Raw genomic sequence first — 25814 nt, forward strand, 5'->3', positions numbered from 1 at the left:
TCAGTCAGGGATGAACAAGCAGGTCTTCTTCTTCTTCTTCTTCTTCTTCTTCTTCTTCTTCTTCTTGTTCTTCTTCTTCTTCTTCTCCTCCTCCTCCTCCTCCTCCTCCTCCTCTACATCAGAAGTGCCCTGCTGGATCAGACCAAGGGTCCATCTAGTCCAGCATTCTGTTCACACAGTGGCCAACCAGCCATCGGGCAGGGATGAACAAGCAGGACATGGTGCAACAGCACCCTCCCACCCATGTTCCCCAGCAACTGGTGCACACAGGCTTACTGCCTTGAATACTGGAGATAGCACACAACCATCAGGGCTAGTAGCCATGGATAGCCTTCGCCTCCAGGAATTTATCCATCCCCCTTTTAAAGACATCCAGATTGGTGGCCATCACGACATCTTGTGGTAGTGAGTTCCATAAGTCCCAAAGGGTTACCACACACACACATACACACACACACACACACACACACACACACACACACACACACACTTACACACTTTCCCTCTCTCATCTCTCTCTCTTACATAGATGCAATCTTTCTTTACAGCTCCCTCCGACATCAGTCCAGGTTCTTCACCCAGAAGGTGCCCTGATTGTTGCCTTTGAGTTCTTTGATTTGTTTCTGCAGGGAGAATAACTTCATCAAGGACTTTCCCCAGTTGGCCGACGCGTTGATGGTGATCCCTTTGCCAGTTGAGGAGCAGTGTCGTGGCGTGCTCTCGGAGCCTCTGCCAAATCTCCAGCTGCTCACCGGTAGGGACCTTCCTCTTTCTATTGCTGTCTTGGACATGGTTGTGTCCTGATAGGAGACCTGTCTTTCTGTGATGTCTTGGACATGGTTGTGCCCCACCCTAGAGGTCCAGGATGTGGTTAGCGAGGACAGGCGTGATAGGAGCCATTGGTCTAGCAGATCAACCCTTGTATTTAACAACTCGCCTGATCGCCATAGGCGACCAGGATTTCCATGCAGGTGGGTGAGTGGTTTGTTCTATACAATGATGATGTGGGGGCATGTTTTGGGATAGTGACCTAGCATCCCAGGTCAGGAAAAGAGCAGCAGGTAAACACCAGTGCATATTTTCTCTTTATATATATGGGGTACAGATTCCTTCGTGGCTACACAAAGGACCAGCCATAAGGGGACCCATTCCACACTCTGCACAGCCGGCTTTTCCTAGAAACAGGAAGAACCGGCTTTTCTTCTAGGCTGGATTCCACTTCTGTCCTAAAAGTCCCTGTGGGCTTACCCCTCAAGATACGTACGCTTGTCTTCGGCCTCTAGTTTCTGAGAAGCGACCACGCTTCCTCCGGCCTCCCTTTCCTCTGGGTGTGCCTCTCTAATGGCCGCCGTGATTCGCTTTCATGCCTGCATGTCCCCCAAGAGATACGGGACACCGATGGAGGACCGTCCCCCACCCCGTGCTGTGAATGTCTTGTGTAGGTGCCGCAGTCTGTTGCACTTGGAAATTATTCATCCAGCAATTTCCCGGGTCTTTAAATGCCACTTTAAGCGGCGTCCTTTCTCTGCAAGGACACCGTCAGTGCCTATAGTCATGGCTCTGTCCCTGGGTTGCCTATGACCTCCTCCCCGTGCTTTCAAAACCGTTTAGAAATCTGGCAGTGGTGTGATTGTGCGGGTGGGTGGGTGGGCTTGCGGCCTCTGTAACCGCTCCCAAACGTTGAGCAAGGGAAGCGATTGGACGAGACGTCCCCTGCCTGCCCTCTAAACTCTCCAACTCTCTTCGCAGGCGATATCCGGTACGATGAAGCCATGGGCTACCCTATGGTGCAGCACTGGAGGGTCCGAAGTAACCTGTACAGGGTCAAGCTGAGCACGATCGCCCTCTCGGCAGGTGAGAGCAGCCACGTTGCAGTGACGTTTGCGGCGGGGAGTCACACGCCAATTGTTAAGAGAGGGACCATCCCATTCTTCGCAACTGGCTTCAGGGCCGCTTACCAAAACGGGTGGGGCTCACTGTCCCTTAGGACTTAAGCGCAACACTCTGCCCCGTAATGCGTAAATCAGTGCTGCAACTGGTCCGGACCCGCCTCGGACTCCCAGCTTGCAACATGGGACCCACTTTCACAGTTTGCTCCAATGCCCAACAGGGCGGCCACGGCTTTGCTGTGCCCCATCCCACAACCCACTGTTGGGTCGTGACCCACCAGTTGAAGACCACTGGCGTAAATCGCCACTGACCGGGTTGTGATGATTGTTTAAATGGCCGCTTTGTCTGCCTTTCGAATGGAAGGAAGCAAGAAAGAGGGAGGGCAGTGGCCTACATTGGAGTGCGAGCGAGCAGAAGGGCAAAACAGAGGAAGCCTACGTCCATTCAGATGCCTCCTAGGTCCATTCAGATGCCTCCTAGGTCCATTCAGATGCCTCCTAGGTCCATTCAGATGCCTCCCATGTCCATTCAGTTGCCTCCCACGTCCATTCAGTTGCCTCCCTCGTCCATTCAGTTGCCTCCCTCGTCCATTCAGTTGCCTCCTAGGTCCATTCAGATGCCTCCCACGTCCATTCAGATGCCTCCCACGTCCATTCAGATGCCTCCTAGGTCCATTCAGATGCCTCCCATGTCCATTCAGATGCCTCCCATGTCCATTCAGATGCCTCCTAGGTCCATTCAGATGCCTCCCACGTCCATTCAGATGCCTCCCACATCCATTCAGATGCCTCCTAGGTCCATTCAGATGCCTCCCACATCCATTCATATGCCTCCTAGGTCCATTCAGATGTCTCCCACATCCATTCAGATGCCTCCCACGTCCATTCAGTTGCCTCCCAAGCCCATTCAGTTGCCTCCCACGTCCATTCAGTTGCCTCCTAGGTCCATTCAGATGCCTCCCACATCCATTCAGATGCCTCCTAGGTCCATTCAGATGCCTCCCACATCCATTCAGATGCCTCCCACGTCCATTCAGTTGCCTCCCACGTCCATTCAGTTGCCTCCCACGTCCATTCAGTTGCCTCCCAGGTCCATTCAGATGCCTCCCACGTCCATTCAGATGCCTCCCACGTCCATTCAGATGCCTCCCACGTCCATTCAGATGCCTCCCACGTCCATTCAGATGCCTCCTAGGTCCATTCAGATGCCTCCCATGTCCATTCAGATGCCTCCACGTCCATTCAGATGCCTCCACGTCCATTCAGATGCCTCCCACGTCCATTCAGATGCCTCCTAGGTCCATTCAGATGCCTCCTACGTCCATTCAGATGCCTCCTACACCCATTCAGCAAAGCAGCACCGTTGATTCCTAAATCTGTCTGGCCAACGCCACGTTCAGATCCCCCTCCATTGCATGGCCTCCGACTGGGTTTGCTATAACCTGCCCCTCCCCCCTCTGCTTTTCCAGGCTTTTCAAACGTCCTGAAAATCCTGAACAAAGGCAGCAGCCGCGAAGAGCTGCTCTACTTCATTCAGCAGTACGGCTCGCACTACATCGCGGAAGCCCTCTACGGATCCGAGTTCAGCTGCACCATCCATTTCCCCAGCAAGAAGGTCCAGCAGCAACTCTGGTTCCAGTATCAGAAAGGTAAGGCGCCCCCACCAGGGGAGAGGAAGCTTTTGCGCCTCCCGTCTCCCCCTACTGCCTTGCATCTCCCTTTGACTGGTGGGCTCTTCTTGAAAGGCCTGCGATGACCCCGAGCTCTGCAACTTCCCTGCTGTCATACAGCCAGAAGGTTCCTTTCCAGTGCAGCTGCCTGGAGCCACCATCTTTTCTTCCAGATGCCCACATCCTGCTCTCTGCCCACCCCACCCCCTCCTCCCTATCCATCCATCTGCGCGCCTCGCTTTCGCCTGCAGGGCCTGCGCTGCCATCTCGTCTCTGAGCTCGCCGCGCTGCAACCCTCAAAATCGCCGTGGGGTGATTTGGGTAGCATCCTATAAATGTGACATAATTGAGCTGTCTGGGAATGGTTCCGTTTTATCGCTTGTGACAACGACGGTCTTTAAGGAAGTATATTAATTCAGCAGCAGACTCATTGTGCAATGTCATAAATAACCAGACACATCATTAAGCAGAGCAATAAACTTTGGGGACTTTGAAGCGAGACGATTAGGTTAGATTTCTAAAAGTTTCGGCGAGTTGCGGTTGCCAGCGATTGTCCGTCCGCCTCTTCTAGAAAGAAGACCGATGTTGGGTTTACTGCTTGTCCACCCCCGGGCTCCCTCCCCAAAGTTTAAGATGTCGTTGATGCCAATCTCTGCTGCTTGAATTAGACGGGTTCGTTGTGAAAGCACATCTTCAGGACTAATCAAGCAGATTGAGAAAAAGAGGGGGAAAGCACCACGAAAAGGCTATAAGAAAAAGAGGCTACTACCTCTGGTGCTAAGAAACGTCAAAAGAAATTTCTTTATTTTTAGCCGAAATATAAAAATTTAAAAACGTTCAAAAAAACCCCACACCACTTTTTTCAATCAAACTTGTACAACGCTCAACGTTTCGGATCCGGAGATCCTTTGTCAGGAGCTGTACAACAAAATAAATTACTTTTTGAAGTCATTATACATTTTAAAACCTTCTAGATATTTTTTTTTTTTACAAAACCACAGTCGTGTTCATTCTGCCTCCATCAGCAGTCAAACTGTTGAGCGTTGTACAAGTTTGATTGAAAGTTTTTGGGAACGTTTTTAAATGTTTATATTTCAGATAAAAATAAAGAAATTTCTTTTGACATTTCTTAGCACCAGAGCTTGTAGCCTCTTTTTCTTATAGCCTAATCAAGCAGAGCCTGTTGGCATAAAACTCCAGTCTAAGAGCGTTATCACACCAGCATTATACTGTGCAATCACTGCGAACTGCATGCAAAGGACTCAGAAGTTTCCCACCTTATAGTCTGCTTTGACTGTGAAGGACTCCCAGGCATCCTGCCTTAATTGTGCAATAAAGCCAAAAGATTCGCCGTATTTAGCCCCTACTTTTTGAGCGTATCTTCCGAGCCGCCGCTGGGGCACAGGAGCAGGATTTTAAAGAAATGCTTACATCTGCGTGAGCTTTAAAGATAAAGACACCAAAATTGGCACAGTAATAGATATTAGGGAGAGCTTTAAGCATACCAAATTTGAATTGAATCCGTTGATATATATATATATATATATATATATATATCACATTACATTTCCCCCCTTAAACTCACTTCCTGGTATGCAAAGGATCGCTTTCGCCCTGTAGCAAAAACAACAACCGCGAAAGCTTAGTGCTATGGGGATAATCCGAGGGAAGCAGGTACGTGGGATGAAGCTTTAGTATAGGAGAGAAAGGCTATGATGGCCATTGGCTATAAACAATAAAAACTTGAGATGAGATACGAGAGAAAGGTACCTACATCCGCGTTAAGATCCTCCTTAGACACCCCACTTCTTCTGCCCCTGCTCTCTGAAGTACGGTGATGGGACAGGGCCTTCCCACGCCTTCCTCGCTGTTGTCTTAGGCCTTAGCTAGACGGAAGGTTTATCATGGGGTCGTCCCTGCCTGCTCCCGGGATATCCTGTGTGTCAACTACATGAACAGGGATGACCCCGGGACGATCCCGGGATACACCTTAGCTAAGGCCTATGTGAGTAGTCAAGGTGACATTTCCCTGAAGAGACACTCTGATCATTTCTGTTTGTTTTTAATGAAAATCGATGGTTGTTGACGGGAATTTTACCCGTGACTTCTTACCCATTTTGTTTTCACGTGATGCATTAACATGGCCTCGTTTTTTAGTGTGATTTGTACGCTGGCTTGGAGATTTTGAACCGGATTTTGAAAGGCAGGTTCTGAATTCTAAAAACGGTCATGTCGACAATAAGGACGAGGTCCTGGCAGATTCACCAAAGGGTGTATGCACACAGGCACTGTAGCCGGGCAGCGTTTGTCTGATAATAGGCAATGTGGAAAATGTTTCAGGGATGGTGCTAGAGTATCAAGATCATACCGAACAAGTTAACATTTAGCACATCTTAGAATTCCTCTAAGAAGGTTGCACGGAGTCCCAGGACTCATCCTGGTGGGTGAGATCTCTTGCAAGCATCCTTTTGCCAATTGTAACCTTGTCCCAGGTTCCCTACACACAGCTTCCAAAGATCACCACACTTTCGGTCGCTCTCTTTGACCCCGTTCAGAAGACAGCTTAAACCATGGCTTTAACCACAGTTGTTAAGCCAGGAAGTCAGGCTGGGTTCAGAAGACACCTTAAACCATGGCTTTAACCATGGTGGTTAAGCCAGAAAGCCAGGCTGTGTTCAGAAGACACCATAAACCATGGCTTTAACCACGGTGGTTAAGCCAGAAAGCCAGGCTGTGTTCAGAAGACACCTGAAACCATGGCTTTAACCATGGTGTTTAATCCAGAAAGCCAGGCTGTGTTCAGAAGACGCCTTAAACCATGGCTTTAACCACGGTGTTTAATCCAGAAAGTCAGGCTGTGTTCAGAAGACACCTCAAACCATGGCTTTAACCATGGTGAATAAAGCAAAAAAGCCTTATTCGCTGTGGTTAAAGCTATGGTTTAAGGTGTCTTCTTCTGAATATGGCCTAGCTTTCTGGCTTAACCACCGTGGTTAAAGCCATGGTTTAAGGTGTCTTCTGAACATGCCCTTTGACTGCAAGGAATCCATGTTGGCTTTCCACTCTGTATAATACTATATTCCCTGCTCCTCGTAGCCCATGGGAGTCGGAATTAGCCACTCCACATGCTGGTTCACTGTGGGGATGGCTACAATTAATGTCCTTACCTATTTTTATTTATTTACTCATTTACTCAAGCCATTATCTAGCATTTGAGTTATATGTGAAAAATGGGTGGGGTCCTTCATGAAAATCGCAAGCCCTATTTAGCCAATTCTAAATAGGTGCAGGAGCTATACTAGAGTGACCAGGTTTTAAAAAGGGCAGGGCACCTGCAGCTTTAACTGTTGTGATGAAGAGGAAATTTCACCAGGTTCTCCATCTATACAAATGACACCTGCTGAAATTCCCTTTTCAGTACAACTGTTAAAGATACAGGAGCCCTGCCCTCCTTTTCATAGGGTCTCCCTACTTTAATGTTCTCTTCTCTGGGCTAAACATAGTCAGCTCTTCCAACAGTTCCTCAAACAACTTGGTCTAATACTTCCTCCCAACTTCCCACTCCGACGCTGGTAGCTTTCTAAAAACAGTCGTCAGGAGGCCACCTTAACTAGGGTGACCCTATGAAAAGGAGGACCGGGCTCCTGTATCTTTAACAGTTGCATAGAAAAGGGAATTTCAGCAGGTGTCATTTGTATAGATGGAGAAAGGAAAGGAAAGGAAAGGAACCTCTCGTGCAAGCACTGAGTCATTACTGACTCTTGGAGGGACGCCAGCTTTCGCTGACGTTTTCTTGGCAGGCCTTATAGTGGGGTGGTTTGCTGTTGCCTTCCCCGGCCGTTATTCCCTTTCCCCCAGCTAACTGGGTACTCGTTTTACCGACCTCGGGAGGATGGAAGGCTGAGTCGACCTGAGCCGGCTGCCTGAAACCAGCTTCCGCTGAGATCGAACTCAGGCCGTGGGGAGAGTTTCGGCTACAGAAACTGCTGCTTTACCGCTCTGCGCCACATGAGGTGAAATTCCTTCTTCATCACAGCAGTTAAAGTACAGGAGCTATAATAGAGTGACCAGATTTAAAAGAGGGCATGGCACCTGCAGCTTTAACTGTTGTGATGAAGAGGGAATTTCACCAGGTTCTCCATATATACAAAGGACACCTGCTGAAATTCCCTTTTCAATACAACTGTTAAAGATACAGGAGCCCTGTCCTCCTTTCCATAGGGTCACCCTACCTTAACTGAGGACAACTACCATCTTCGTACAACAACTTACCGTATTTCTTTGATTCTAAGACGCCATTGACTGTAAGACGCACACGAATTTCAGTACCACCAACAGAAAAAAAGCTTTGATTCTAAGAAATAATAAACACACCCGCGATTCTAAGATGCACCCGGTTTTTAGAGATGTTTATATGGGGGGGAAGTCCGTCTTGGAATCGAAGAAATACGGTAAATGATGCAGGGCGCAATCCTGGCCATATACGTAAGGACGTTTCCTTCCAGCTTAGGACCGCCTTTCGAGTTCACACATTTAGGATCTATCTATACATTATAGGCAGAAGAAGTTTGCAATGAGGCCAAGCAGCTGGATAGCGTGAGGCACACCCTCTTCCCTTTCCTGGGCAGTCTTTCGAGGGGGGGTGTCATCCCCCCCCTCCCAGTGTTTCCTTGAGTGTTGTTGTTTGGCAGAAAACATATTCACAGCACATTGAATCTGTTTTCTTTGTTCCTCAAGAATGATAAATGGCGACATGATGGTGCAGGGCTCCTGCAGAGTAGGAAAAATTGTGGAGGTGTGTTCGTATCCCTTCCATGCTATTAATCTTCCTCACGGTGCAATTTCCAAGATGCATTTTAAATTATTATTTTTAAAGAAATCTCCAAAAAGCCGACACGCCAAAGGAGTGTACGTTGCAAACGAGGTGACTTGGTTGCCTTTTGCACGCCGTTGCCAGAGTCCGACCGCTCCTATCCTATGACTCAAGGAGGCAGACCTGTTGCCACCTTTGATGGCCAAAATGCCATTTTCTAAATTACCCAGCGGGATCATTTAACTCCTGCATGCATACCAAGTTGTGTCAGCACGATATTAAACCAAAAGCCATAACCACTGGGCTCGGTCTTGTTCAGAAGGGAAGAGTGTGACCGTTTTAGTTCTAAAATGTTTTCAAAGGAGCCAGAATTGGGGTGGGGTGGGGGGCGAGATCCTTCCAAAATGATCCCCCTCTCTCCAAGACGTCTGTTGCAAAGCACACGCCTTCAGCCTGCTCTTTGAATCAAAAGCACTAAAAAAAGCAAGACAAATACTCTCTAATGTCTGAGCAGCAGGGAGCTGAGCTTGTGGGAGTTTATTATGTATTCATTTATTTATTTCTTGCATTTTTATACCGCCCAATAGCCAAAGCTTCCTGGGCGGTTACCCCCGTGTATGGCCACAGGAATCCGTGTCTGTTTGCCACGATTGCAATTAATGCATCTTCTAATGGGATGAGAGAGAGAGAGTGCTTTTGTGTCACCGACGTACCGCGTATAATTTGTTCTTAACGCCTTGAGCGCAGAACGGCCGCGAAAGGGGCAGAGGAGATAAAGTGCGTTTAATAAGATGAGACTATTTTGCTGTTGTCGTTGCAATGGAGGTTTAATTCAATTTTCTATTATGCAGCCTTCTAAAAGCTTGACGAACACACACAGTCATGATAAAATACATTGCTTGTGCAGGCGACAAAGCAAACCAAACTCAATCCTGGGGGCAAACCGGGGTGGGTCAAGTGCCTATCAGTTTGGAAGGGACCCAATCCACCCCCCTCCCCAAATAGGCAAGTGGTTTCTTCTACACAAAATAGGTGGCTTAGATACACAGGGGCATATCTTTATCAATTAAAACAAAGGTGTGATACGTTCCGTTGTCCCCAGGAGACACAAAACATTGAGTACCTGTTTATTTATTAACAAAGTTCATAGACTGTCCAACGACTGAACAGCGAAGGAGAAAACCAGGGCATGGGGGAATCTAGCATGATTAATGCAGAAGGATGAGCAGGAAGGTTACTGCAGTGTTTCCCAACCTGGTGCGCTCCAGATGTGTCAAGAGTGCAATTTCCATCACCTTGGCTGGGAATAGGAGTTGCAGTCCCAGGATATCTGGAGGGCACCTGTTTGGGGAGTTCTGGCTGATAGTAACCCCAGAGGAGGGCATGGCTCACCGGACAGCATCTGGAACAGGAGCACTCCTGGGCCGTGTCTATATGTCTCCGCTTCGCTTCCCAAGCCCCGCAGCGTCGGTGCTCTAAGCGGAATCAGGAATTAGCGCGGGTTAACCGGCCTGGGAAAAATCGGAGCGTCATTTTCCTCAAAAAGCATTTTACTTTTTTTTTAAAAAAAAAAATCCGATTTAAATTTTAAAAAATCCAAATTCATTTACCCCAAAATTTAAACGTTGCATGAATATACAGCCTCATGCTGCATCATTAAAAACTAATCCTTATTTCATGATGAATAAACTTTGGACTATAACGTATCTTAAATAACCCTCTCCCCCACACAGGAAAAGACAAACCCACTGAAAGCCACAAGTGCATCGTAAAATAAACGGCGCTGCTGCGTCTCTCCCCCCCCCCCCCACAATCCATCCCCACCTGCAATCGGAGAGTGGAGCAGATGGCAGAGACGTAGCTTAAATTGCGATGTGGCTATTTGGCTAAAGCCTCGCAGTGAAGTGCTCCGTCAGCAGAACGGAGTGGGCTTTAAGTCCACTTAAATGAATCTATGGTTTTCCAAAAGGCTCTCTGTAGTGGTATATTCACTACAAAAGATGCTCCTTGGAACGGCGTAGAAGGCAAGGGGTAATTTATATTAAAGCACACACACACGCACAATATTGCTTCTGTGAGCCGGTCTGGGGGACGCTGCCTGAAACAGCCAGCTCATAAAAGCAGACGTTTAAGGATGCAAAAAAGAATAGGAAGCAGCCATAAACGTAATGTTTATCAAAGGTGGGGAGCAGTGAAGGCAGAATGGCAATTAGAAAAAGAGTTCCCAGTCCAGGTAATTATCTGGAGTCTGAGTGGTCTCTACATATGGAAGACGCGCTTGGTGGCTCAAGTTGGCATCCAGACCCATTGTCAGAGATGTGCCACACAGGACGGCCGAGGTTCCCATCTGCCGCTCTCCATTTCAGCCATGCGTCTGGGAGGGCACCACTGTCCCGTGGGGGGGGGCTTTACCAGGGGAAGAGCCTCCAGCATGGTGGCGCCCCTCCTGTGGAACTCCCTGCCTCTGGACGTCAGGCAGGCTCCAACCTTGTACTCCTTTCGGCGCCTCCTGAAAACATCTTTATTCCAAGAAGCCGTTCTTTAACATGCAGCCTTGGATTATTTTATTTCTTCTTTAAAATTTTGTTTTAACTTTTTATTCTGTTTTTATTTTCATTTTACCTTGTACTCCGCTCCGAAATTTTTCAATGGGGAGCGGTATATAAATATTCTAAATAAATAAGTAATAAATAAATAAATCACCACAAATGCAAGCTATCTGTAGGGGGAGAACTAGGGGGCCCTTCCGGCTGGACATCAGGAAAAACTTCCTGACTGTTAGAGCAGCACAACAATGGAACCAATGATCTAGGGAGGTGGTGGGCTCTCCCACACTAGAGGCCTTCAAGAGGCAGCTGGACAACCCTCTGTCAGGGATGCTTTAAGGTGGATTCCTGCATTGAGCAGGGAGTTGGACTTGATGGCTTTATAGGCCCCTTCTAACTCTACTATTCTATGATTCTATGTGTTGATGATAATAGTCTCCCGCTGTGGAATCATACAATAGCAGAGTTGGAAGGGGCCTAGAAGTCCATCGAGTCCAACCCCTTGTTCAGTGCAGGAATCCACCTTAAAGCATACCTGACAGGTGGTTGATCAGCTGCCTCCTGAAGGCCTCTAGTGTGGGAGAGCACATGACCTCCCTAGGCAATGGGTTCCATTGTCATACTATTCTAATGTTCAGCCGAAATCTGGCTTCCTGTCACTTGAGCCCATTATTCCGTGTCCTGCACCCTGAGATGATCGAGAAGAGATCCTGGCCCTCCTCTGTGCGGCAACCTTCCAAGTCCTTGAAGAGTGCTATCATGTCTCCCCTCGGCCTTCTATTCTCCAGGGTAAACATACCCAGTTCTTTCAGTCTCTCCTCATAGGGCTTTGTTTCCAGACCCATGATCATCCTCACTGCCCTCCTCTGAACATGCTCCAGCTTGTCTGCATCTTTTTTGAAGTGTGGTGCCCAGAACTGGACACAATAACCAAGAATGAGGCCTAACCAGTTCTTAATATAGGGGAACCAGCACCTTGTGCGTTTTGGAAGCTATACTTCTATCAATGCATCCCAAAATAGCATTTGCTTTTTTTGCAGCCACAAGAAGGTCAGCTTGCATTCAAGTCGAAGCAAGCGTCTAACTCCCATTATGGCAAAGGAAAATCTGGAAATGTAGCAGCTTAAGTTTGGTGTTGCCGTAGGAGGGGAGATGTCTTCCCTTGTCCAATCTCTCACCCACAATGTCGTCTCCCTAACCACACACACACAGCTTGTGCTCCCCCCTCCCTGCACTCTCATTCACATTGCACAGTGAAAAACAAATTATGCAAGTGTGCAGGTTGTAAGGATGGTGCACATTTGTCCAGTCGGCAGACCAGTTCGTTCCAGAATATTTAGGGCAGAGTTAAGAACATCAGAAGAGCCCTGCTGGATCAGACCAAGGGTCCATCTAGTCCAGCACTCTGTTCACACAGTGGCCAACCAGCCATCGGCCAAGGATGAACAAGCAGGACTTCTTCTTCTCCTACTTCTCCTCCTCCTCCTTCTTCAGAACATCAGAAGAGCCCTGCTGGATCAGACCAAGGGTCCATCTAGTCCAGCACTCTGTTCACACAGTGGCCAACCAGCCATCGGCCAAGGATGAACAAGCAGGACTTCTTCTTCTCCTACTTCTCCTCCTCCTCCTCCTCCTTCTTCAGAACATCAGAAGAGCCCTGCTGGATCAGACCAAGGGTCCATCTAGTCCAGCACTCTGTTCACACCGTGGCCAACCAGCCGTCCACCAGGGGCCAACAAAGCAAGACATGGTACAACAGCACCCTCCCATCCATGTTCCCCAGCAACTGGTGCACACAGGCTCGAATACTGGAGATCGCACACAACCATCAGGGCTAGTAGCCATTGATAGCCTTCTTCTTCCAGGAATTTATCCAACCCCCTTTTGAAGCCATCCAGATTGGTGGCCATCACCACATCCTGTGGCAGTGAGTTCCATAATTTAACTCTGCACTGTGTGAAGAAGAACTTCCTTTTATTTGTCCTGTATCTCCAACCAATCTGCTTCAAGGGATGACCCGTTTGGGTTCTAGTATTTTGAGAAAAAATGTCTCCTTCTCTACATTCTCCACACCATGCATGATTTTGTACACCTCCATCATGTCTCCCCTCAGCCTCCTTTTTTCCAAGCTAAACAATCCCAGTTGATGTAACCTTCCCTCCTAGGGGAGATGCTCCAGCCCCTGAATCATTTTAGCTTCTCTTTCCTGCCCTTTCCCCAGCTCTATAATATCCCTTTTTTTTAAGGTGTGGTGACCAGAACTGTACATAGTATTCCAAGTGTGGTCGCCCCATAGATTTGCTCCAGAGATACTACCTTGCGCAAAATAGTGTTTTGACGCTGGCTGCCATGCAAACCCGTGTGTCTCTTGACCCTTCGTTTCAACTCCTGCCGGTTTCGTATCCGTCAGCATAAACTGCAATCCTTGACTCGACTTTTAAGAAGTCAAAGAAGCTTGAAGCAAGAGCAGGCGTGCGATTTTGGTCGGAATGTCACCGTTGTCCAGCTCTCGTAGCTACAACGGAAGTTAAGTGATAGTAATACTTCCCACATCCAGAGCCTGTGAGGCTAATTCATGCTCCAAAACACTTGGGCCAGCAAGCGTGCAAATGCGTATGTTGTGTCCAGGATGGCTCGTGGTCGCATGTGGTTGTGGCTTTTTGGCAAGTTGTCAGAAATCCCACCCGCTAGCAAATCAAGCCACCACATCACCACCCCGTCAGCATTCCCTGCGCCCCAAACCATTTGCAACTGCGCAACGAACGCTGTTCATTCCGGCAGCTTGAACGCCGGGCGGCTGTGTCCTCTTTACACTTAACAAGCCGGCTGTCTTTTTCCGTGAGCCGTTTCAGCCACAGCGGTGGGTGCGCATCTCGCCCCATACGGTCATGCCTTGGGTGCGCTTATTCGCCCAGCTGCGGCTTCACGCTTCATCTGACATGAGCCATATGCCTTTCGGCTGACGAGTGCGCCCGTCTGTTGCCTTGAATAAGGCCCAGCCGCATCACCGGCAACGTGGCATTTTTGCTCTGGAAGGAATTGAAATGTGAAGCCTCAGCCGAGAGAGAACTCGTCTGCGTTAATAAAATAAGAACCCCCTTTCTCCCGTCTTACGGTCAACGATTTTTTTGCATAAGGTGCAGACTAGTGGAAAACCATCAGGCGATGCAGCGGCGTGGAATGTAGGGTATTGAAGGCACCCAGTTAAACATATTCATTTGTTACGTTTCATCTTGTTTACTCCCATTTCTCCTTCCCTTGACAAAATGTCAACAAGAAACATGACCTTCCTAGGCATTTTCCAAGCAAGAGACAACACAGAGTGATGAATAACAAAACAGAAGCCCAATCAATTCACACCCCGCCACCCTGGAACCCTTTCGTTGCCTCTTCAGACAAATGTTCCTTAATGCAGGAATCCCGGGAGAGAGAGTTCTTCGCTTCTTCTGAGTCTTTGAAACAACTAGACCTACTTCACATTGAACAAAGTACGACCCCCCTCTCTCTCTCTCACACACACACGCACACGCACACGCACAAGCATTAAGTCTCTATTGGCACCATAAGAAGAAGAAAAAAAACCGGAGTCCTACGGAGGGGGTGGAATTCACTTTTCCGCTGCAGCGGTGAGGTTTTCCTGTGATGGGGTAGCTACAACAATACAATTGGACATTTTAAAGGGTTCAAGAGCGGGACGGTTCTACCAGCTACTGCAGTGAAAGGGTGTCAGAGCACTGTAAACATGCATTGGTGAAGGCTCAATGTAGACCTTGGGGCATAGGGCAGGAGGGTGAACAGTCAAATAAGCCCATAAAAGTTACTAGCCTGCTGGAGTAGAGAAGGGAGGTCTTTCTCTCCTCTCGTATTTCTTTCTTCCTCTGTTTCGGAATACAGAGAAGAGGTCAACCTATGCAATCGCCTGCATAGAATTCCTGATCACCTTTAAATACAAGTCTGCATTCACACAACGCCCCCCGGCTCTCTCTTTAAGACAGCATTCATGAGATATACTTGTATTTAAAAAAAAAATGCAGACAGACACACACACAGCATATCGTTCTTCCAAATACACACACACACACACACACACTCACACAAGCTGCAACAGTTCGAACAAGATGGTGGCACAGTCTCCTCGAAATGTAGGGCACCAACGTCCGTCGCCTCGCTTTGGATGGGGGGAAAACCTAGCCCCAAAAAGAGGGAGGTCTTTTCCCCCTCTAAGGCGTGGAGTACCTCCTCAGGTGGTAACTGTAGATCTTGATGCAGTGATCCCAGCAGTCCAAGACCAAGAGCTGTCCCTTGGGCGTGATGGCTATGCCCACGGGGCACGTGAGTCCCTCTCGGATTAAGATGTTATAGCCGCCCCCCTTGGGAAAATGTAGGATTTCTTTCCGGCTACTGTCGGCAACGATCAGGTCGCCCCGGGAGTCCACGCACATCCCCGCGATACACCTGAAGTCCTCGTTCTCCGAGAAGAAGTGGCTGATTTGTCGGCCCAGCTGCCCGTCGGGGCCGACGGAGCCGATGGAAAAGCCCCCTTCCAAGTGGTGCTCGTGTTGGCGGTTTTCGAGGTTCAAGCCCAGCCCCTGGGTGAAGTAGATCGTCCCTTCCGTGTCGCACGTGACGAACTTGGGGCGCACCGCGCTGCACAAGCAGCTGTACTTCACCACCCCGACGCCACGGTCCACCGTGAAGCACCAGAGCTTTCCTCCTTCCACGTCGGTCACGACAAACTGCCCCGACGGCAGGGCGGCGATGCCCCACGGCTTGCTCAGCTGGCTCCTGTGGCAGGCCACGCAGTGGCCGTCGAGGGTGTACACCTTCACCGAGTTGTCGTAGCTGTCGGTCACTCCAATCAGCCCGTGGCAGTTCATGGTGACCGACAAGGGCGTCAAGTTGGGCAGGTCCGCCCCGAGGAAGCTCAGCACGAAGCTGTCGATGCCGCTGGGGCTCCGGCGGATCTCCTTCAGGAAGCCCTTGCGGGTGAAGACTTGGATCCGGAAGTTGCCGCGGTCCGCCACCAGCACCTCGCCCTGAGGGGTGACATGCAGGCTGACGGGGAGGTTGAACGTCCCCGGCGTGCTGCCTTTGGAGCCCATCTTCTTGAGGAAGTGGCACTGCTGGATGCTGGCGGCCGCTTCTGGCATCCTCGGCTTGGCAGGCGAAGAGCAGTTGGGCACGGAGCTGGCCTCTTCCTCGGCCGCCGCCGCCCTGAAGGGCACCGAGGTGGCCATCTCCGCCAGCGACTCCTCCACGTTGATGCTGCGAGGTTTCTTGACCACTTGGCCAATCTGCAGCGGCCCGACGTGGCCCACCTTGAGCAGCTCCACCTCTTGCAGGGTCAGCTCTTTGGGGAGGCTGTTCATCAGCTCGGGCTCCTCCTCGTCGCCCTCCTCCTCCAAGAGGGCGACGTCCCCCTGCTTGATTTTGGCCAGGAAGTAGTCGCACCGCGACACGATCTGCACCTCGGCGATGTTCAGCAGGTACGCCTGCTCCTCCATGACCTGACTGTTGACCTTCTCGACCTCGGAGAGGGAGCTGGTGAAGAACTTGCGGGACCTGGACAACTCGTCCTGGACCTTGCGCTCTTCTTTGCCGTACTCGTGCAGGACCGCTTTGTATCGGGTTTGGAGGTCCTTCGACACGCCTTCCAGAGAGGTCTTCCTCTTCTGAAGGTCCCCCATCAGCTCTCGCAGGCGCCCCAGCCTGGCCCCAAACTCCCTCCTCCGCTCGTCCGCGGCCTCTTTGATGGCCACCACGGCGTGCCCCAGCTGCAGGTGCTTGGCTTCCTTGCACGGCTCGCACAAGACCAGGCCGCAGCTCTGGCAAAACTGCTTGGGAAGCCGGTGGCCACAAGCCTTGCACATGAGGAGGCCCACCGCCTCGCTGAGCCCGGCCGTGTCGATGATTTTCAGCACCGTCAGGTTGTCCGTCAGCTGGGCCATGTTGGTGATCCTCGTGACTTTGCTACAGAAGGGACAGCGGATGCCGTTGATGCTGTTGGCCAGGAGCTTCTCGGAGCACTGCTTGCAGATGGTGTGCCCGCAGTGCAAGAGCTTCGGGCGGAGCTGGTCTTCCGTGAAGCACTCCATGCAGATGGGGCACTCCAAGACCTCGCGGAGCGCGTCCGAGTTGAGGTGGGGGGCAGCAGCCATGGCCTTGCAGCTGAGGAGAGGCGGGTCGCATTTATTCCCAACCCTTGTGGTCCTGCCTGTGAGGAGAGAAGGAGAGGATCATAGAATAGTAGAGTTGGAAGGGGCCTACACGGCCGTTGAGGCCAACGCCCTGCTCCATGCAGGAGATTGAACCCTTTTGAGAAGGGTGAGTGGCAACAATTGAGAAACCAATCGATTCAATCACATGCTTTTGCGGGTGCCGATTTTGGAGTGCTCATCCCGTTGACATTTTTTTTTTTTAAAAAAAAGTCAAGTTTCTACACGTTACGCCTTGCTAGCAAAGATTGAAGTAGTGCTCTCTTAAATGCTTTAAGACTTGAAATGGATAAGAACATCAGAAGAGCCCTGATGGATCAGACCAGGGATCCATCTAGTCCAGCCCTCTGTTCACACTGTGGCCAGGGATGAACAAGCAGGACATGGTGCAACAGCACCCTCCCACCCATGTTCCCCAGCAACTGGTGCACCCAGGCTTACTGCCTCGAATACTGGAGATAGCACGCAACCATCAGGGCTAGTAGCCCTTGATAACCTTCTCCTCCAGGAATTTATCCAACCCCCTTTTGAAGCCATCCAGATTGGTGGCCATCACTGCATCTTGTGGTAGCGAGTTCCATAATTTAACTATGCGCTGTGTTAATAGAGGAGGAGCATTCACTGACCAAGCTGAAAGAGACCTTATTTGTTTTTTTTATCCCCCCCTACCTACCGCCAGCAAAATATCCCACAGATATCTCATGCCATGTTACCCACTGCTCTTCCATATTTTATTATTTATTTATTACATTTATATCCCACCTTTTTTCCTCCATGGAACCCAAAGTGGCATACATAACCCTCCTCCTCTCCATGTTACCCTCACAACAACAACCCTGTGAGGTAGGTAGGGCTGAGAGTCTGTGACTGGCCCAAAGTCACCCAGTGAGTTTCCATGGCCGAGTGGGGGACTAGAACCCGGGTCTCCCGACTCCCAGTCCAACGCTCTAGCCACTACACCACACTGGCTCTTTCGCAAGAATCTCTTTAGATCTTTAGCCCGCTACAACCTTAAGGCTTGGAGTGGGTTAAAATCCAAACATCACACCCAATATTCAAAGGTGTGCTTATTCTGAATCACACCAAATAAAACCATGTGCGAAAAAGATGTAGCGTTATTTATTTAGAATATTTATATACCGCTCCCCATTGAAAAATTTCGGAGCGGTGTACAAGGTAAAATGAAAATAAAAGCAGAATAAAAACAGTTAAAACAAAATTTAAAAAGAAGCAAAAACAGAAATCCAAGGCTGCATGTTAAAGAAAGGCTTCTTGGAATAAAGATGTTTTCAGGAGGCGCCGAAAGGAGTACAAGGTTGGTGCCTGCCTGACCTCCAGAGGCAGGGAGTTCCACAGGAGGGGGGCCACCACGCTGAAGGCTCTTCCCCTGGTGGATTCCAATCGGAAGATGGATCTATGTGGAACCACCAGGAGCAGACCCTCGGATGACCTCAGTGACCGGGCAGGTTGGTAAGGGAGAAGGCGCTCTCTCAGGTATCCTGGTCCCAAGTTGTTTAGGGCTTTGTACACAAGTACAAGAACCTTCAACCTGGCCCGGTAGCGAAAAGGCAGGCAGTGCAGTTCCCTCAGCAGAGGAGTTACATGCTGGAAATAGGCAGCTCCAGACAACAGCCGAGCTGCAGCATTCTGCACTAGCTCTAGCTTCCGGAACAGCTTCAAGGGCAGCCCCACATAGAGCGCGTTGCAGTAATCCAACCTTGAGGTTGCATTGCGTTGCATTGAACTCGGCTGCAGGATCAGGACCGCGGAAGGCAACCGTTAGCAAGATCAGATCTAGCAGAAGGTCTTTGGCGGCTCCATTTCTAGAGAGGCAGAAAGCTTGGGAAATGAGGGGTGGGGAAAAAGCATCATGGACATGGTAAATTACTTTCAGACTTCCTGAAAGTCTGGGCTTTGTTTCTAGACCCCTGATCATCCTGGTTGCCGAGGTCTGCAAAATAAGAAAACCCTTGCGTTGCTGAGCCAATACAGACCCTATCTCCCCGTGCCAGCTGTAGGAAATTGGATTCGGATAAAATGACACGAAACGGACCGGGTGGGCGCAATCTTCTACCCTGGATATTAGTCGACCCAAACAGTACTCCAGAGGCAGGCACATCAAGCCAGAGGCCTGTCGCTGCCTAGGAGGTAATGTACTTTGCTAAAACCAGGATGATCAGGGGTCTGGAAACAAAGCCCTATGAAGAGAGACTGAAAGAACTGGGCATGTTTAGCCTGGAGAAGAGAAGATGGAGGGGAGACATGATAGCACTCTTCAAATACTTGAAAGGTTGTCACACAGAGGAGGGCCAGGATCTCTTCTCGATCTTCCCAGAGTGCAGGACACGGAATAACGGGCTCAAGTTAAAGGAAGCCAGATTCCGGTTGGACATCAGGAAAAACTTCCTGACTGTTAGAGCTGTACGACAATGGAATCAGTTACCTAGGGAGGTGGTGGGCTCTCCCACACTAGAGGCCTTCAAGAGTCAGCTGGACAGCCATCTGTCAGGGATGCTTTAGGGTGGATTCCTGCATTGAGCAGGGGGTTGGACTAGATGGCCTTAGAGGTCCCTTCCAACTCTACTATTCTATGATTCTATGAAAACCAGGCATCAGTGTGGTAAATAGCATTGGGACAGCAGGGGTTAATCTGCTGGCTGTTTTTTTTTTTTTAAAAAAAGGCAAATATCCTGCATCTTTCTCTTCCTAGAATTGTCTAGGCTACTACCTCCACCTCCCTTTCGGTAACACGTGCGCGTTTCCCCGTCTCTTACATTTTAATGGCTTCGTAACAGCCAGCTATCTTGCACAAGGAGAGAGGCGCTAATGAGGACATATTGTTGTCCAGGTTCTTTTAAGCGCTTTTCTACCCTCTTCTCTTTATGCTATGCTCTACGTCTGTAGGATTCCAGCTGTGCGCTCTTCAAAGCAACCGAGCCATTGAAAAAAGAACACAAAACAGGCAGTATCATTAAAGCCATTATGCGATACGATGGGGACGGGGAACACGGTCTCCACACTTGTGCTAGGCTTGCAGCGGCCGAGGGCTGCAGCTCAGCAGTCGGACACACGTTTTCACAAAAAGGCTCTGCAATTCAATCCCAAGCACCTCCGTTTTAAATTATCGGGTAGCAAATGATGGGAGAGGTGTCACCGGTCAGTGCCGACCGTACTGAGTCACGTGGACCGATTGTCTGACTTGGTATAAAACTGTTTCCTGTCCTCGTGCACAACCACTTGTCCCCCAACCCCTTTGGTTCTCAGAAGGCATGAAGACAGAATCACAGAGTTGGAAGGTTGGAAGCTGACTTGAAGACGGCTATCAGATTGTCTCTTCTCCAGGCTAGCCTTTCGGAGCGACAGAAAAAGAATTTGCTCTATTTCCTATGTGACAGCCTTTCAAATATTGCCTCTTCTCCAGAATAAAATGGGCAAGATACATTTAAGAATTATTATTTAAGGCTTCTTTCGTTTCATAGAATCATAGAATAACAGAGCTGGAAGGGGCCTATAAGGCCATCGAGTCCAACCCCCTGCTCGTTGCAGGAACCCACCCTAAAGCATACCTGACAGACGGTTGTTCAGCTTCCTCCAGTGTGGGAGAGCCCACAACCTCCCTAGGTCATTGGCTCCCTTGTCATACTGCTCTAACAGCCAGGAAGTTTTTCCTGATGTCCAGCTGGAATCTGGCTTCCTGTCACTTGAGCCCGTTATTCTGTGTCCTGCACTCTGGGAGGATCGAGAAGAGATCCTGGCCCTCCTCTGTGTGACCACCTTTCAAGTATTTGAAGAGTGCTATCATGTCTCCCCTCAATCTCCTCCTGAATCTGCATAAACCTTTGTCTACCTTTCTACGTCACAGGGACGCGTCATACTGTACATCACAGACCCATAGAGGGGACTTATTAAAACGGTTAACGTTTGAAGCTTATATCAAGCCGTTTGCCATGAATCGAGAGCCACACGACGTGGCAAAATCAGCATAGGTGTAACATTAGATGTTACATAGTAAATGTTACATAGGTCTGCAGTTCATACCTGTCAAAATGTAACAAGTGCAGGGCTCTTAAGATGGCAGGCTTTGCTGAGAAGGATGAAGACACCTAAATCTGCCTCTAGAATGTACCATTTTTTGAAAAGCAGATGGGAGAATTCACAGTACCGACTCTCTCCGCCATACAAATAGTTCTTAAAAACCCAGCATGCAAGGGAGATCCGGAATTTTCTTTTTTTGTATGAGTCCTCCACTGTGTGCAATAGTACAGCTCAGAGAGGTGTTTTAGCACCTGAGTGCTGGTTTCTCTCCAAGTGGCTACCAAAAGCTCTGATGATTAGATTTCCTGGATGCAAGGAAACACCTGATTTGCTGGAATTCACTTCCAGCTTGTTGTTGTTGGTACATTAAAAAAAATTATGGGATGCTCAAGCATTTTCCCCCCTGAAAAGCTGGGCAGAAGAGCAGAAATTAGCTCCAAAGAGAGGAGAAATTATAAGATGGTGGCATTCCATGAAAGCCAAGAGGAATTGTGCATTTTGTCCAGCAATCCGCTATTTGAGAGACAGTGTGGTGTAGTGGCTAGAGCGCTGGGCTGGGAGTTGTGAGATCTGGGTTCTAGTCCCCACTTGGCCATGAAAGCTGACTGGGTGACTTTGGGCCAGTCACAGACTCTCAGCACAGCCTACCTCACAGGGTGGTTGTTGTTGTGAGGATAGAATGGAGAGGAGGATTATGTATGCTGCCTTGAGTTCTCTGGAGGGAAAATAGGGAGGATATAAAATGCAATCAATCAGTCAATTTGTGGGGAGCAAGTCAAAAGGGTTTTGATGGAACGCACAGCAAACACCTACAGAACTTTGGTCTAAGGAGGCAAAATAGCCAAGGAATTGTTAGATGACCTGAAGAGGAGGGAGAGATTACAGCCAATAGTAACAGACATTTGGTATATTCAGCAGAATTGTACTCATTCCCAATAAACTGGGTGATTTTATTTATTTCATTTCACTTCTATACCATCCAATAGCAGAAGCTATTTTAAGAACAAGCTATTTTAAGAACAAAGCAGATTTTGTGGCTGGAGAAAACTAAGTAGTGTCACCTTTTTTTAACGGGCGTGAAATCACACCGTCAGTGCTGTGTGTCGGGATGAATTTACCAGAAATCGTGTAGCGTTACGGTCTACTTGGCCTTTACCTCAGTTGGGGTGGGCGATCCGTGTTGGCTTTGAAACTGGTTTGGGTTGTATCTCAAGTAGCAGCGATTCCCTGAGGGTGGAGAGAGAGAGAGAGAGATCAAGACTGCAGTCAACATGGTCAGCCTTAAGGTATTGAGAGGTGTTTTTATTGTCAAAGTAATAACTCCAACATTTCCCAAGCTGCACTTAGCTTCCAATCAGGGGAAATTTAAATCTAAGAAAAAAGGCACATACAGATCAACACTGTTTATTTTAATTTCCTTCCATGCTGAGCGTGAGCTATATCTGTTGGGTGCAATTTTCTTTCTGGGCCCCAATTTAGATTTAAAAAAACCCCCAAAACCCACCACTGGAGTATAATTTCCTTGTCACCGCTGTTTTTTCCTTCTCCCGTACCCAATAAAAGCGCATTTAGTCAGTATTGTTATTTTCTAATTAAATCCATTTGTAGATGTTCGCTTGCAGGAGGAGAAAGCCACCAACTCAGCAAACCAAGGTAGTTTTAAAATTGATTTAAGGTGCACAAGAATATGAGATTATACTAGGCAGACCGCTTCCTCTGCTCTTGGGTTCGCCGAACGACGTTATATGTCATGAGGGACGAACTTAATGCGTGGTGGCAGAACTGGGTTGGAGAATATCTTAAAAGTGGCTAGTGGGGAGATGATTTGTGGTTGGTCGGGGGGTTAGTGATAGGCTGAAGGGAAGAGAGTTTAACTTGTCTTTGACCTCCCCCACTACCACCAGCGAAGCTTTCTCTCTTCACTGCAGAAGTTTGGGACATATGTTCGTTGTACTTTGAGAGGTTGGGAGTTGCACGAGAAAGCAGCAGGCGGAAGGATTAACAGGGAGGACGTTGCAGGGGAAAAGCAGTAGGTAGAGGCGTTTGCAGGGAATTCTGCTGCATACTCAGCTGCATACTCAGAGCCAGTGTGGTGTAGTGGCTAAAGTGTTGGACTGGGAGTCGGGAGATCCGGGTTCTAGTCCCCACTCTGCCATGGAAACTCACTGGGTGACTTTGGATAAGTCACAGACTCTCAGCCCAACCCACCTCACAGGGTTGTTGTTGTGAGGATAAAATGGAGAGGAGGATTATGTACACCGCCTTGGGTTTCTCGGAGGAAAAAAGGCAGGATATAAATGCAATAATACATATATATCACGGTTCCTCCACTATGGCCAACCAGGCTACCGCTAGACCTCTGTGGCTACTCCACTCACAATCTGACCAGTATGTAACCTCTTTCAACCTAGAATCTTAGTATCTGTTCATAGAATCATAGAATAGCAGAGTTGGAAGGGGCCTACAAGGCCATCGAGTCCAACCCCCTGCTCAATGCAGGAATCCACCCTAAAGCATCCCTGACAGATGGTTGTCCAGCTGCCTCTTGAAGGCCTCTAGTGTGGGAGAGCCCACCACCTCCCTAGGTAACTGATTCCATTGTTGTACTGCTCTAACAGTCAGGAAGTTTTTCCTGGTGTCCAGCTGGAATCTGTCTTCCTTTAACTTGAGCCCGTTATTCCGTGTCCTGCACTCTGGGAGGATCGAGAAGAGATCCTGGCCCTCCTCTGTGTGACAACCTTTTAAGTATTTGAAGAGTGCTCTCATGTCTCCCCTCCATCTTCTCTTCTCCAGGCTAAACATGCCCAGTTCTTTCAGTCTCTCTTCATAGGGCTTTGTTTCCAGACCCCTGATCATCCTGGTTGCCCTCCTCTGAACACACTCCAGCTTGGGTCTATATATGTAGACTTTATTGGTCTACATATATAGGAGGTGGATCTGGAATAACATGCAGCCTCGTGGCCCCAGCTCCATGTGTGACTCAAAGAAGCCCTAATCTCGGTCGCCAGCAGTTTTAACGGTCGCTTCCAGTGACACCAGCTGTCAACCAGAGACCAACAAGGCAGGACACGGTGCAACAGCACCCTCCCACCCATGTTCCCCAGCAACTGGTGCACACAGGCTTACTGCCTCAAATACTGGAGATAGCACTCAACCATCAGGTCTAGTAGCTCTCGATAGCCTTTGCCTCCAGGAATTGATCCAACCCCCTTTTAAAGCCATCCAAATTGGTGGCCATCATTCCGTCTTGTGGCAGTGAGTTCCATAATTGAACTATGCGCAGTGTGAAGAAGTCCTTCCTTTTATTTGTCCTGGATCGTAGCCTGACGTAACTCTGGCATTCTTATCAGTATAATACCCTACCTCGGAGAATGGGTGAGACATGAAAATATTTCGATTTTGGGGCGAAGAGGTTTGAGTTTGGTAGAGGGCGTGTGTCTTTTCTGCCAAGTGTTTGTGCTGAGACAGCTGTGTGCGAGTGTGCACACGCGATCCGTAGGTGTGACTGTGTCAGAGGCCTCTGTGAAGTCCTACTTGGAGCGGCGTCTTGACCTCCTGGGAGCTCGAGACATTCCTCACTGCTCGAGACAACAGCAATACTGAACAAGCTTAGATCTGAAAGGTTACAAATGGATTCTATGTCGCTAGTCCCTTGGATCAGTGGGTGGTGGGGGCTCTACATGGCCGGGACGGTGGGCTTCTCGTGGGACACAGGCCGAACTAAGCTCAACACTGCATGCAGCTGTGGATTAGGCAGATGCAATCCTGAAAATGCAATCCTGCCCACACTTACCGGGGTGCAAACCCCATGGGACCTACTTCTGAGTAGGGGGCCTGCATCTCTCCCTGTGCATCTCTTGGGGGGGGGGGGAGCCAGGGTGGAATTGGAGTCAAGGACTCCGGTCGCACCTGGAACCCTGCTGATGCACATCGTAGCACAATAGCCCGTGTTGTTGTCGCCGTTTTAAAGGTGTCACAGGGCTCCTCGCCCTGCAACGGACCGAGGCGGGTTCCTCTTGGGGCAGGATGCGGCCTCTCCGCAGCGGCTGCGCGGGCAGGGCTTTGCACGGTCAGATCTTTGCAGAGGAGACCGTGCAGCGATGCACCGGGGAGGGGAAGCAGCAGCTTTTCCTGGCTAGTGGGGCTGGGATGGAGGTTGCCTGGGGTGCGTGGGTGGGTGCGGGGTGGCCTCCCAGTCCTTGCCCATCGCCCCCTCCCTCCACTTGCCCATCGCCCCCTCCGGCAGCCACAGCAGAGCCCCTCCCTACCTGCTGCTTTCTGTTTCTCCTGCAGCTGCACCAAGCCTTTGTCCCCCCACCGCGCTGTGCGCCTGCGCGAAAGGCCCTCCCCTCCACACCCCTCCTCTGGCCCCTCCCTCGTACGCTCTGAGACGTCATCCTTCTCGCGGGTGGCCCTGGGTAGTGTAGTTCTCGTGGCGGGAGAGCCGCAAGCAGTCTTTTCCTCCTCCTGAAACGGAGCCAAGTTCGAAACCCCGGCAAGGACGAGGTGGGGAAAAGTGCACGTGGCCTCTTGTGGGTATTATTATTATTATTATTATTATTATTATTATTATTATTATTATTATTATTATTATTATTGTTGTTGTTGTTGTTGTTGTTGTTATTATCATCATCATTATCATTATC

The 25814-nt window shown here is 49.3% G+C and overlaps 2 protein-coding genes across 4 annotated transcripts in view; one reads left to right on the forward strand and one right to left on the reverse strand.

Annotated features, from left to right (window-relative positions):
- Positions 1 to 25814, forward strand: part of ASTN2 (astrotactin 2) — a 732687-nt gene that overhangs the window by 549358 nt on the left and 157515 nt on the right. The window contains exons 15-17 of the mRNA XM_063144970.1: positions 630 to 754; positions 1750 to 1854; positions 3359 to 3538. Of these exons, the coding sequence (XP_063001040.1) occupies positions 630 to 754; positions 1750 to 1854; positions 3359 to 3538 (410 nt within the window). The remainder of the gene's footprint in view (positions 1 to 629; positions 755 to 1749; positions 1855 to 3358; positions 3539 to 25814) is intronic.
- Positions 14136 to 25493, reverse strand: TRIM32 (tripartite motif containing 32). Of its 3 annotated transcripts, none has more exons than XM_063144779.1 (3): positions 25437 to 25493; positions 22325 to 22395; positions 14136 to 17132 (listed from the first exon to the last, which is right to left on the reverse strand). In XM_063144779.1, the coding sequence occupies exon 3, from the start codon at positions 17074 to 17076 to the stop codon at positions 15139 to 15141; it is 1938 nt and encodes a 645-aa protein (XP_063000849.1). In that variant the 5' UTR covers positions 17077 to 17132; positions 22325 to 22395; positions 25437 to 25493; the 3' UTR covers positions 14136 to 15138. The 3 variants fall into 3 exon arrangements, with proteins under 3 accessions (XP_063000849.1, XP_063000847.1, XP_063000846.1); XM_063144777.1 differs by having other exon boundaries at positions 22287 to 22395; XM_063144776.1 differs by having other exon boundaries at positions 22230 to 22395.

The sequence above is a fragment of the Elgaria multicarinata genome, chromosome 19 (genome assembly GCF_023053635.1).
Source record: "Elgaria multicarinata webbii isolate HBS135686 ecotype San Diego chromosome 19, rElgMul1.1.pri, whole genome shotgun sequence".
In the NCBI taxonomy this organism is placed as follows: domain Eukaryota; kingdom Metazoa; phylum Chordata; class Lepidosauria; order Squamata; family Anguidae; genus Elgaria; species Elgaria multicarinata.